The 13,043-nt window shown below is 40.1% G+C and overlaps 1 protein-coding gene across 1 annotated transcript in view; it reads right to left on the bottom strand.

Moving 5' to 3' along the window:
- Positions 1 to 11,922, bottom strand: part of fd102C (forkhead domain 102C) — a 69,421-nt gene extending 57,499 nt beyond the window's left edge. Inside the window, exon 1 of the mRNA XM_089237343.1 lies at positions 10,273 to 11,922. Coding sequence (XP_089093469.1) covers positions 10,404 to 11,855 — 1,452 coding nt within the window. The 5' untranslated portion in view covers positions 11,856 to 11,922 and the 3' untranslated portion in view covers positions 10,273 to 10,403. The remainder of the gene's footprint in view (positions 1 to 10,272) is intronic.
- Positions 11,923 to 13,043: the final 1,121 nt, after the last annotated feature.

Raw genomic sequence — 13,043 nt, 5'->3', positions numbered from 1 at the left:
TATATAATAAGTTTAATTTCTGATATATAATAAGTTTAATTTCTGAGATATATAATAAATTTAATTTCTGATACATAATAAGTTTAATTTCTGATACATAATAAGTTTAATTTCTGATACATAATAAGTTTAATTTCTGATACATAATAAGTTTAATTTCTGATACATAATAAGTTTAATTTCTGATATATAATAAGTTTAATTTCTGATATATAATAAGTATAATTTCTGATGTAAAATAAGTTTAATATCTGATATATAATAAGTATAATTTATGATACATAATAACTTTAATTTCTGATATATAATAACTTTAATTTCTGATACATAATAAGTTTAATTTCTGAGATGTATATAATAAGTTTAATTTCTGATACATAATAAGTTTAATTTCTGATATATATTTAATAAGTTTAATTTCTGATACATAATAAGTTTAATTTCTGATATATAATAAGTTTAATTTCTGATAAATAATAAGATTAATTTCTGAGATGTATATAATAAGTTTAATTTCTGAGATGTATATAATAAGTTTAATTTCTGAGATGTAATAAGTTTAATTTCTGATATATAATGAGTTTAATTTCTGATATATAATAAGTTTAATTTCTGATATATAATGAGTTTAATTTCTGAGATATAATGAGTTTAATTTCTGATATATAATGAGTTTAATTTCTGAGATATAATGAGTTTAATTTTTGATATATATAATAAATTTCTGATATAAAATAAGCTGTTTATATTTAGGTTATAAAAATGTATGTATTTCAATTACAATACGATTAATATAAAAGTGTTATCTCTATATCTTATATATATTGTATGTGTTATATGGTTTATGTCTACGAACGATATTTTTTTAAATATTGAATATTTTATTTTTTCCTCTTATTGTGACCTTTAGGAGAGCATACTGCATTTATACTTTGGACATGACGTTGGACTGGACTTTTGTTTACTCTACACAAACACACACACTCATGCTTTACACATACATGTACAAACTTGCCTTTCTCCTTCACAACGCCTCAGAAAGGCTATGTGTAAGTCGTCAGCCTCATTGGGCTGGGAAACGACACGAAGTAAATTAATTTCTTTTCTGTGATGAATATAAACGGTGGAATTTTGCAAAACCCTTGAAATTCCAACGTATTACAGTAAAAACGTACTGAGATTCCTATCACACACACGGGCGATAGAATACGTGGTTGCGGCCCTGACTGAGATGACCTCAATACAGGGCCGGAACTAGAAAGGAACAAATAACCCGAGCGACAAAATTTAGGGACGGGTGGCAGTTTAAGTCCCGCGAAAACCAGAAATTCGGACATTTTGACCCGGATAGTTTGCGAAGTGGCCAACTTCAGATTTTAAGATAGTAACATATATATTTGGCATAATATTTAACATATATATTTATACAGGCAGTAACATATATATTTGCTGAATAAACTTTTCATGATAATATTAATTGGGCTCCATGCTCAATAATGTGAAACCACATGAAGAAATTGACCATGATATGAATTATTCTTTTAATTTCTATTTATTTTAATTAATTATATCTTTAGGGCAAGAGGTTTGCTCTTCCACACACACACACACTCATCTTTTCAAAATCATAAATTTAGTATAAAAACAATACAAGTGGCCGACCTCAAAATCCTGGCCTATAGGCCCGCTCAAGATGTAAGAACTACACGACTGGGCTTCATCCAGAGAAGATAATCAGTTAATGCCTTTACTTTATGAGTATTAGGAGACAGGACCATATCTTAACAGCGTTGTGGGGGGCTGGACAATGTAGTGCATCGACGGGCTCCCACAAGCTGGTCATTATTGATATCGACGTAGTGCAATATTACCCTGCGTTCGGAGTGCCAAACTCTTCTAGTACACTTGCAGCTCATAAATGAGCTTGGGTAAATTATCTAGTGCAGCGTTTCTTAACCCTCCCGTGAACCCAGGGATCAGTGAAATGTATGAAAACATTCTCTACGGAACTGTTGTGGCCTATCTTACGGGGCATTCCTGAATTTTCAGTTGTCCCGTTTGTTTTAAAAGATGCTTATTTGAATTTGTAATGTTTACTAATAAATAGCGTTTTTGTACTTTATTTGATAAGGGTCTCGGATTTTTATGATGTAAAGATGAAACATCGTTGCTGATAGGTTGGAAAAACTGAAATTCAGGTTTTTTAAAAATCCGAGCCCAAATAACAATTACAGCTTCGAATACTAATATTCATCTCACATAATTTGTCAGGTTCAACGTTTTTCCTGAATTTTTCAGTGATTTTGACTACAAATGAGGATTTCGAAGATTTATAACATGGTTTTTGATGGCAATTGGCGACGTCATATATTTTACGGACTTGCCTGGCGTTTAAATGTTTTTTTTTGTGAAATCCATTTTTCGCCAATTTATATAGCGCCCCTTTATCCCCCCCCCCCCATTTACCCATTTTGGCAGTAATTAGCGCATTTGTCGTAAATTGAATTTTTTGTCTACAATTAGTGATAACCCGCATTTGAGATCGCAATTTTCCTTGATGAGTTATGGTAAACGTAAGTATCAATATACAATTTTTATTTGAGCCCATATACAGTAGAGTCCCGTTTCAACGAATACCGTTATAGTGAAAATCTCGTTTTAACGAACACTTTTCTAATCCCCCAAATAAGTTTAAATAGGGACAATGCCAGGTAACCTGGAATTCCTTTATAACGGAATTTCGTTTTAACGATGTGATTCCTTCGGTCTTTTGGCGTTCGTTATAACGAGATTCGACTGGAATTATTAACATCAATTAACGAAATCGAATTCGGTCAACATTTCGTTAGAATTGGATTTATCAAGTCTGCCTGCGGACCACCTCTTGCCAGCGGATCGTAGGTTGAGGAAACGTTGATCTTAGGCCGGTATTACACTATAAAAGTTTGATAAAAATTATTTTATAAAACTTGAAAAATGTAACCAATAAGCACATCTGTCACATTCGAGCGAACTTAACTGATCCGTCTATTGGTTGCGTTTTTCAAGTTTTATAAACGAACTTTTATCAAACTTTTATAATGTAATGCCGGCCTAATGAAATTCCCGTCGATCTTCAGACATTTTAGCGACAGCCTGGGGTGCCATTGGCCCCTCCAGTTTAGAATCAGATATTTTTATTACCATTACTGATACGATTTTATAGCTAAAACATGTCAGTTGTGCGTCTCAGATTATTTTTCGTCAACCTACAAGGCCACGGCACACTATTTGGGTATCACTCTAAAGCCGGGTTGCATTATAAAAGTTTTAGAAAAGATCTTTTACAAAACTTGAAAAAAGAAACCAACAGCTACAACAACCGGTAAACCTATTCGTTACATTAATACGCTTATTGGTTACATTTTTAAAATTTTGTAAAATATCTTTTATCAAACTTTTAAAGTGTAATCCCGGCCTAATGCGTATTTCTCTCACATACCTAAGTAGGCCTACCTCACGGGTTGATCGGGGGAGTGATGAGATATTTTAGATTCTAAATCTCATGAGTGTGAGTGACATAGATAAAACATGAAAAATGTTGATCACGTTATTATTAAAAAGTATTTGCTCTCACTAAAGCTGGATATAAAGCACTATAAAAGTTTGATAAAAATTATCTTATAAAATTTGAAAAATTTAACCAATAAGCATATCTGTTGCATTCGAGTGAACTTGACTGATCCGCCTATTGGTTGCATTTTTCAAATTTTATAAATGAATTTTAATAGTGTAATCCCGGCCTAAGGTTAGGATTGAACTATAAAAGTTGTTATAAAACTTGAAAAATCCACCAGTAAGTGGCATTCGCTCGAACGTAACCGAAGCGCTTAGTGGTTGCATTTTTCCAAGTTTTATAGAACTTTTTATAAAAACTTTTTACAGTGTGATCCCGGCCTAAAGAAGGCCCCAAAATGTCTTATTTAATCGGGCCTTTCTCAAAATTAGACTATATATCTGAATGATAATACGAATTACAATCCCGTAAGAGGCCGTTGCGCATCAGTTGGGAATCCGTTTAGCCAAAGGCCTCAGTTGTTGTTGGTTCATCCATGTCCGAATCACTATTTTTCACTAGAATTCTAATAAATTTAATTCAATCGTTTTAAAAACTATCTTAAGAAAATCATTTATTCTGAATTTTTTTTTTTTTTTTTTTTTTGGATTTTCACGTACAAATAGTTTGCACAAAGTACATCTTCAAAACACGAATTTATTAGAATTTATATAATTTACGTTTTTTACTCGTGGAATTTATAGTATCTAAATCACAGTTTTTGGTATCGCCATCTCGAGACGGAAATTTTTAAACACATCATAAATGTTAATGAATTTATAAGAAATTGCATGAATGATTGCATTAGAATGTGAGTTTTTTTCATGTTTGTGAATCAAAAAATTCAAAAAATAATTATGTTGTTATATATATATATATATATTTTTTTTTTAATTTAATTTATTAATAAGTTTCAAAAATACCTATAATTGTATAGTAAATAGGTCACAGCTCTTCTCCATCTACATCAATGACTTCCCTGCCCCCCAAATAGGCATACTGGAACTCTTTGCGGATGATGCAATTATTATCACCAACAACAGAAAGTCTGATGAATGCAGAGAAAATCTTCAGGAGACTCTAGAGGAGGTTGAAGACTGGTGTGAAGATAATGCTGTCGAGCCTAATCATGCCAAGTGTCAGTTCATCTGGATAACAAGAAGAACCAAATTCACTAGAGCACCAATCTACCTGGGCAGAGAAGCCATAAGACCTGTGAAGGAAGTGAAATATTTGGGATGTATTCTAAACCAATCATTATCCTTCGTTCCGCAAATAAATCACGTAAGAACTAAAGGCTACCCAAACCATGGGAATGATGTCACGCATTACATTTCCAAGTGCAAGAATAACTCTTAAAAACAAAGTCATATTGTTTAAATCAATCATTAGACCTATCATGACCTACGCCGCCCCAGTATGGGCTCATGTTTCAAAAACCAACATGCAGCGTCTGCAAAGTCAACAGAATAAAATACTGAGAACTCTTGTGCGTGCCCCGAAGTACATCAGAGGGGCTGACATTAGAAAAGACCTTAAGATTCCAACCATCCTCAGCTACATCCAACAAATCTCAGAGGATCACTTCGAAAGGATGAGGAACTCAGAATACGAGCATCTGAGAGAGCTGGTCGATTACAACCCACGTCAAAGACTAAAATTTCTCAGGCCTCAAAACGTGCTGCACGTGCCATGGTCGGTGCGTTAGGGTCTGAACTACTGAGCTGTGTAATCTTTGTGTATCTATCATAATATTTTTGTACTTTTAATTTGTTATCGAAATAATGATGTACATGACTGATCTTGCACTGCACCAATTTGTATAGTTTCGGCTAACACACTTGTTTTGTTATGACTTCTTTTGTATGTTAGATTTATTTTTTAATTATTATTTTCTCATTAGTGCATTATGTAGCGTTTTGGTGAATTGTACATAAGTAATTTCATTTTTGTGTCCATTATAATATACATTTATCGCATAATATGTATATGTGTATGTATATATATTTATATATTTCTTTTTACTCTATTGATTTTACCGATCAACTCTATTGCATAGAGGAACATTTAGATGAAGTTTGGCTGATCTTTGTGCATTGTACTATTCTGATGGTAGCATTTATCGGACTGTATGTGTGTTTTTTTTCTCTCTATTAACTTACAAGCACTTCACATCTACACAAACACGCACAAACTTGTCTATAACTCCCTTCATAGCTAGCATGACCAGTCTGTAAGTCGCCAGAAATTAGATTCTGTCTGTCTGTGAGTTCGCACGTCTAAGTAAGCGTGTTGTTGAGCAGGAATGTTACGAAACACGTGAGATTCCGAAGTAATATAGTCGAATATCGTTATAGCGAAAATCTCGTTTTAACGAACACTTTTCTAATCCCCCAGATAAGTATACATAGGGACAATGCAAATACCTTGAATTCCTTTATAACGAAATTTCGTTATAGCGAAGTGATTTCTCCGGTCTCTTGGAGTTCGTTATAACGGGATTCGACTGCATATAATTTTATGTAGGCTACTGAGGTTCTTACATACGGAGCACCAAAATGCGTGCTTGTCGTGATTGAGATGGCTTCAATTGCCCTATGCATACCGTATTTAAATACAACGTTTTCATAATAAGTAATTTAGATCGATGTTAGTTAATGTGAAACCGCATGAAGAAATTAACCATTCCTTTATCATGATTGATTTTCTAATTCATGTTCATGAAAAACTCATTTTTGACTATATCTTGGGGGGGGGGGGCTTTAAAAAATATAATTTTTTAATATTTCTAATTCTCTAATACATAAATATAATAGAAAAATCAATGTAAAAAAAGGTGGGCCACACCACAAATCCTTGCCTATGGAATGGGATTCCACTGAAGATGTGAGGACTAAGCGACCGAGTTTCATCAGAGATGAGATAGTCCTTATATTAATGCCTATATTTATGAGTAGGACTATCTTAACAACGTTGTGGGGGGGGGGGGCTGGACAATGAAATGCATTGAAGGGCTCCTACATGCCTGTCGCGATTGTTATTGACCGCCATCCAAGGTTATCATGCGTTTGAAGTACCTTAATTTTTTAATACGTTTGAAACCCCTTGGGAATGTGCTTAGGCATTAAACTGTCAGGCGAGGGTTCCCGTATAGTTCGAGGCACTTTATGGGCATCCCTTATGGGTATTATAGCGCCTGATTTGTAATAACTCATCTGAAATACTTCCGATATAATGTTGCGGCTAAAACATTTCACATAGCTCTCGGCTTATTTCTCGTCAATCCACAAGGCTACGACCATGGCCCCACATCTGGGACCACTAGGCTGGGATCTTTTGAGGGCCCCCGGCCAGGCTTTTCACGGGCCCCTTCTGTAGCGTGAAAAGCAAAAAAATGATGAGAACTGTCCCGGGCCCCAGGAGCTGACTGTCCCTAGAGCCCTGTCACCCCCCCCCCCTTCGTTTGTGGGGGCAGTGGCTCGACACACTATTTGGGTATAAAGTTGCATATTTCTCTGACATCTAGGTAAGCTATCTTGAGGATGAAGTGTTGCCTGAGACATTTTAGATTTAAATCTCAAGTACGCCAACGGCCCCAAAATGTTTAGGAAGCCTTGCTTGAAGCGAAAGCTTTCAACGTCTTAGTTCGTGGGGGGCCGGAATAAATCGTGACAACACAAGGCCTACTGGCTGATCTCAGACAGGTAAAAATGCCACGGCACATCGTTCGGACCGAAGATGAAAACTAATAAACAAATGAATAGAAATCAGTTTAATTTTTTGGTTGTTTAATGGTCCAATCGGAACGGGACTCGTGGTCCTAAGGTGCAATCTGCCGGGGGGGGGGTCTAAATTGGCGAGCGTAGCAGAAGGCGCAGAGATCAACGCTATATTTTCATAATTTTCTTTGAAAAAATTTACGAGAAAATTAAAAGATGGGGGGGAGGAAGGTGAATTTCTCAATCAGGGACCCTCAGAAACAGTTGTAGACAAATTTTAAATTTGTAACCATTTTCATACTTAAAATGCAGAGGTACCGACATGAAGAAAATATTGAAGGGGGGGGGGAGGGCTTGAAAGTTGTCAGTCGTCCCGTATATACGGAACTTAAGCCCGTATGTAGGGTAAAGGTGCGTTGCATTGTATACTCATCATTTGTTGGAGGGGAATGGGACTCAGCATCCTCACAAAGTTTATTCGGGAGAAGCTAAAATAGCGTCAGACCACAAGTTACAGTGCTTATGCTAAAATGTATCTATAAGTTATGTATTCAATCATTTTTTATAAGTAATGGGCCGGACAGGAAGCTTTTGGGGCCGCCAGTTCACTGCTGATGGTCTATGCTCATTATCAGGGAATGACGAACATCTACGTGTATTCTCTGACTTGTGATCGAACGCAAATTTGCATAAAGCCGATCCTTAAATCGAATATTTTTCCGGTGCTTCAGGAAGCGCCTTCCCCCCTCTCCCCCCACTTCTTAACATTCAGGAGCTGAAAGCTTCAAGTCCGGCTCCGTAATAAAATCCTGAAATCTGAAATTGGTTGAAGTTGATGTCTGTGGAATTTTTGTCGGTTTTTCCGGTAAATGTTTGGGTTCCCTCGAACAATCCAGACCCGTTTCAGAAAAGTTCGGGCCATCGGCAAACAAAAATTTTGTGGAGGCATCACTAAGTATCTATTAAAGGAAATCATCACGTGATTATTTTATATAAATGTTACGTTTAATGTCCAAAATCTCGACTCTTCGATAAGTGGTCAATGTTCGAAATGGCCCTCCGTTTTAATTTCGGACTTTGACCGTAGCATAAATACTTTCAAAATACATTCTATGACATTTAGTTGTTTCACAATGCGTGCAAGTGGTAACTGCAAGCCCCACCACCTGGAGCCGGGCCTCTAGGCTGGGATATTTCGCGTGTTCCTCCGGTCAGAATTTTCAAGAACCCTTGTGTAGTTAATTTAAAGCGTGGAAAAAAAAAGGGGGCGATGATGAAAATTGCCCCAGGGCTAGGGCCTTGTCAGTTCCACCCTTGCAGGTGGGGGTGGGAACATGGTTCAATGTTCTTAGGCCATGGACAGAGGCGTATTTGGGGGGGGGGGGGTTTAAGCAAGCGGGGAATCAAAGTAAATGTTGGTCAAGAACATCAAATTAGAACGGGATAAGAACGGAAAAGTTTGAATAGCCCACGAGGGTCATCCTTCCTAGACGCGGGGCCCGGTCCGAAAATTTTAACCCCCCCACCCCCGTGCCCGATATTTTTCCTTCTATGTGAGAGAGACGGGGGGGGGGGGGATCGATCAGAAAATGGAAATCATGTAAATTCAGAATTTATGGAAGAGATGATTCCAGAACTTGAAGAAAAATGCACATTTATATACAGAATTGATAGAAATGTCAGAATTTTCGTTGAAGAAATCGTTGTTGCCATAAATCAGTGCCGTCTCAACCATGGCCCCCACATCCTGAAGCAGGGCCCCTAGGCTGGGATCTTTTACGGGCCCCCCGACCAAACTTTCACGGGGGTCCCCTTTATGATGAATTTATAGCGTCAAAAAACAAAAAAATGATTAAAATCCTCTCGGGCCCCAGGGCTGGAGCCTTGTCAGCACACCCCTTGTGGGGGCCAAGGTCTCAACGCATGGACCTCAAGAGGATAGGAGGCCTCACAAAAATTAAGAAGCGGTTGAAATTTTCGAGAATTTTCCAGGTAGGGCCACAAAAACATCACTTGACCCAGATGAGCCGATGGTGCTCTTATGATGGCCATGCGGGGCCCGGTGCGACTGCACCCGTCGCACACTCCCCCCCCCCCCCGCCCCAAGAGTGGCTATGCTGATCACAAATCTGCCTCCGATCTGGACAAGTGCTGCGAGAAAAGGGCACTGCGAACAGAGAGAGAACATTTAATAATTTCGCCATGGTTATTATGAGAGAACTCAATGACAGTGGAACCTCCTATGACGGACACTGTATGGATGTGGACATTTTTCTTTAAATTATGTAATCAATTTTCAATGTATTTCATTACCTTTTAGTGGGGCACAATTTTCGGTCCCAAGAGTGCTCCGTATCGAGAGGTTTCACCGCAACGAGGTTATTCTCGAGGTCCGGATTATTATCCGTCTCGCTCCCACAGAGGAGAGCACCTCAGGTGAGCACCATGGCCCCACATCCTGCTGCAGAGCTCCCCAGCCAGATTTTTTACGGGCTACTCCACCAGTAAATTCACAGTGTAATATATATATATAAGAATCTTCTCCGGGCTGGTGCCCTGTCAGCATCACCCTTGGGGAGAGCCATGGTGAGCACCACGGTAAAAATGATTATAATATCTTGCATCAATATTAGTAATCGATTTTTAACTCACATTTCACACGCACTAATCCTAGGATCAATTTTTTTTTTTTAAATTTCAAAAATTGATAATTTAATAATTATTAATTATAATTATTATTAATTATAACAGTACTCAGGTACGGGAAAACTAAGAAAGCGACTCATTACCTGTCAAAAAAAGATTTTAAATCTCATTAAATGCACCAAAACTAAATTTTAATGAGTTAGATTTTTAAAAAAGTTAACTCGGATTAATAATTAATTTTTTTAATGAATTTCACACTCATTATATACAATTGTAATTATAATTTTTTTTGCCCGTTTGTTTCGTACATACCTGAAGAAATGTAGCAAGCAGTGGCGTAATGTAACATATGGCAGTCACACGGGAGAGAGTCACCAATGAGTCACCATGGGTCTCAGTTCGTAGATAATACATATAAATTAGGAGTCACTTATTTTTTTTTGTCACTGTTCTTTGTGACAGTCCTCGGTGTCAACTGCCAGCCGATGAATAGATTCTTGCCACCGGTTCATCAGGGTATTGGCCATTGGAGATGACGACGACGAGCACGGGTTCGACACCGCGGAGAGATCCGTGGGTCTCAGTCCCTGGTTCGAGGTCCCGGATCCGACGGAATAGTTCAGGAAAGACGCCGCCTGGGCCGGTGACCAGCATGGTGTCGACGCGACGTTGAAAGGTAAGGTGTTGAAGGACATCCTGTACGGTCCAGCCGGTCCCTGCATCGGTAGGGACATTGTCCACTGGACGGCTCTCCTCATGGACAGGTTCGTCGGTGTCGGGACGGCGATCCTCTGGTGACCGTCCAGTTCTTTGTCGTTGTGTGGAATTTTAGTCTGGTCGATCAGGGGGTTGTCCTCGTCGAGGCGGTCACCGTCCTGGGGGTCCCTATCGGTCATCGGTAGGTCATCGCTGTCCGGATTTTCCAGCGCCGGTGACGACGAGACGCAGGGCCTGAGAGAGTCCAGTTTGGGACTAGGACTTTCGACGTCGATGTGTGGAGATATGCATTGGGGACTCACGGTCCTGACGGGGTCCGGTGCCAAGAGGCTGTCCATGTCAAACTGGCGCTTCTGACGACTAGTGAAGGGGAACATCGCCATCTTCGACGAGAAGTGGTTGGCACTTAGGATGGGGCCGGCGAGGATTTTCGGCGGCGGATGGTGCCCGCTGCACAAAAGCATGCCGATGTCGGACACCCCAGCTGTCGGAGGCAGCACAGACGGGTGCTGCGCCTGCTGTGGAGGTGGGGTCGGCGAAGGGCTGTCGTCGTCGTCAGGCACCGACAGCCCCATGTGCTTCCGGACTTTCCTCTGAGCCTTCCTGCGCCTGAAATCGCCCTTCTTGAAGTCGTCTATGTTAGCTGGATGGATAGCCCAGTAATGACCTTTCCCGTTCGCACTGCGTCCAGCCTTGATGAAGCAATCGTTCAGCGACAGATTGTGACGGATACTATTCCGCCAACCGGGCCCACGGTTACGGAAGTACGGGTACTGATCGAGAATGTACTGATAGATGTCGCTCAGGACCATCTTCTTCTCGGGACTGCTGAGAATAGCCATGGCTATGAGCCCGATGTAGCTGTGCTGGGGCTTGGGTTCCTCCTGGACGAATCGAGTCCTCGGGTCGAATCTCATGAACGGGGACGGGAACCCGTAGGCAGCGAGTCCAGCCGTGTCCGATATCGACGGGAACCCCCCGGCGGCCGCGAAGCCGTACGGCGAAGGTAGGCCGAAGCCCGGGTGGCCGGCGGCTGCGAACCTCAGCCGACTGACCGCTGCTACCTGGGCGTAGTCGTACAGCTGTATTCTCTGGTAGTCGGCGAGGGCCGCCGGAGGAGGCATCGAACCGATCGAGCCGAACGGAGTTGGGTTCGCGTCCGGCATCACGTTCTTCATGGCTGTGGGGGAAGTTTTGTATGCAATCTTTGTCACTCTTTCAAGATGAATGGGCCAAAAGCGAATTTCTAACAACCGTCACATGACTGATGTTCGGCGTAAACAGTTTTTTCCCCCCGTCACCCTCCCTCTCTCTCCCTCTTTCAACCCCCTCAACACCAACCATCCAATCACATTTCAAAAACCTTTTTCACTTTCAAAATCAGCCGGCTGCTTGTTTGAAAAACGTGTTTTCGGAGCCTTCCACTGGCTCACACTGGCCGTTGTTTCGTCACGCCCCCCACAACGACCATTGGATGATACAAACAACGGTGTCCGTGCTCGGATCGTCGCCATTGGCCTAAAATCTGCTGTTTTCTTTTCCGTTTGTTCATTGGCTCGTGCGGGATGCCGGAGAGCAAACTGTTCCCGCCTCTTTCTCTCTCTCTATCTTCCGAAAATATAGGAACTTGTTTATATATTTTTGGGTTTCTATATACATTTTAAAATATATAGACAGAGATTTTTACAAAAATAACATATTTTTTATTCTTCAATCGTTTTTGATCGGAAGGGAATGAATGGAATTGAATCAGTTTTTCTTTTGTTGTTGTTGATTGGAATGTAGGGAATGAAGAATTGCCAATGCCTTCGTGAGATTTTTCTCTCACACACGCACAATCATATATAAAAGGCGGTTTTCAACAGATATTTCGGGTAATGTATGTTTTCTATATTTATAGATACGCGAATATTTATCGTGACTTGACGATAATCGATAAAATTCGAGTTATTGATTAAAGGCAGATCTTTACCTAAAGGGGCCATTCAAGTAATACGTCAGCATCGGGAAGGGGGGGGGGTTCGGATTTGCTGACTTTTGATAGGGAAGGGGGGGTTTTTTGAAGGTTGCTTACGTCATCAACCACCCTTTTCTGAAGATATGAAACATTCTAAGCTGCTGACGGTGGGGGGGGGGGGGTTTAGTGTTTTGCTGACGAGGGCGGGGGGAGGGTCAAAAATGGCTAAAAATATGCTGACGTAATACTTGAGTGGTCCCCAAAGCACTGTTTCCCAGTATGGGCAATATTGTTATCTGATGGGGAAGACGGCGGGGGGGGGGGAGAGTGATGGAATGGTCCGGGGGCGGTAGCAGCTATGGGTTTAGTTGATTTGGGGGCGATGAGAAAGACATTTTTTGTGAAGAAG

This window comes from Pholcus phalangioides, unplaced genomic scaffold, assembly GCF_987345545.1.
Source record: "Pholcus phalangioides strain wild (caught in Gottingen) unplaced genomic scaffold, Ppha-v1.0 ptg000010l_1, whole genome shotgun sequence".
Classification (NCBI taxonomy): domain Eukaryota; kingdom Metazoa; phylum Arthropoda; class Arachnida; order Araneae; family Pholcidae; genus Pholcus; species Pholcus phalangioides.
This window is presented reverse-complemented; position numbering and strand designations above follow the sequence as displayed.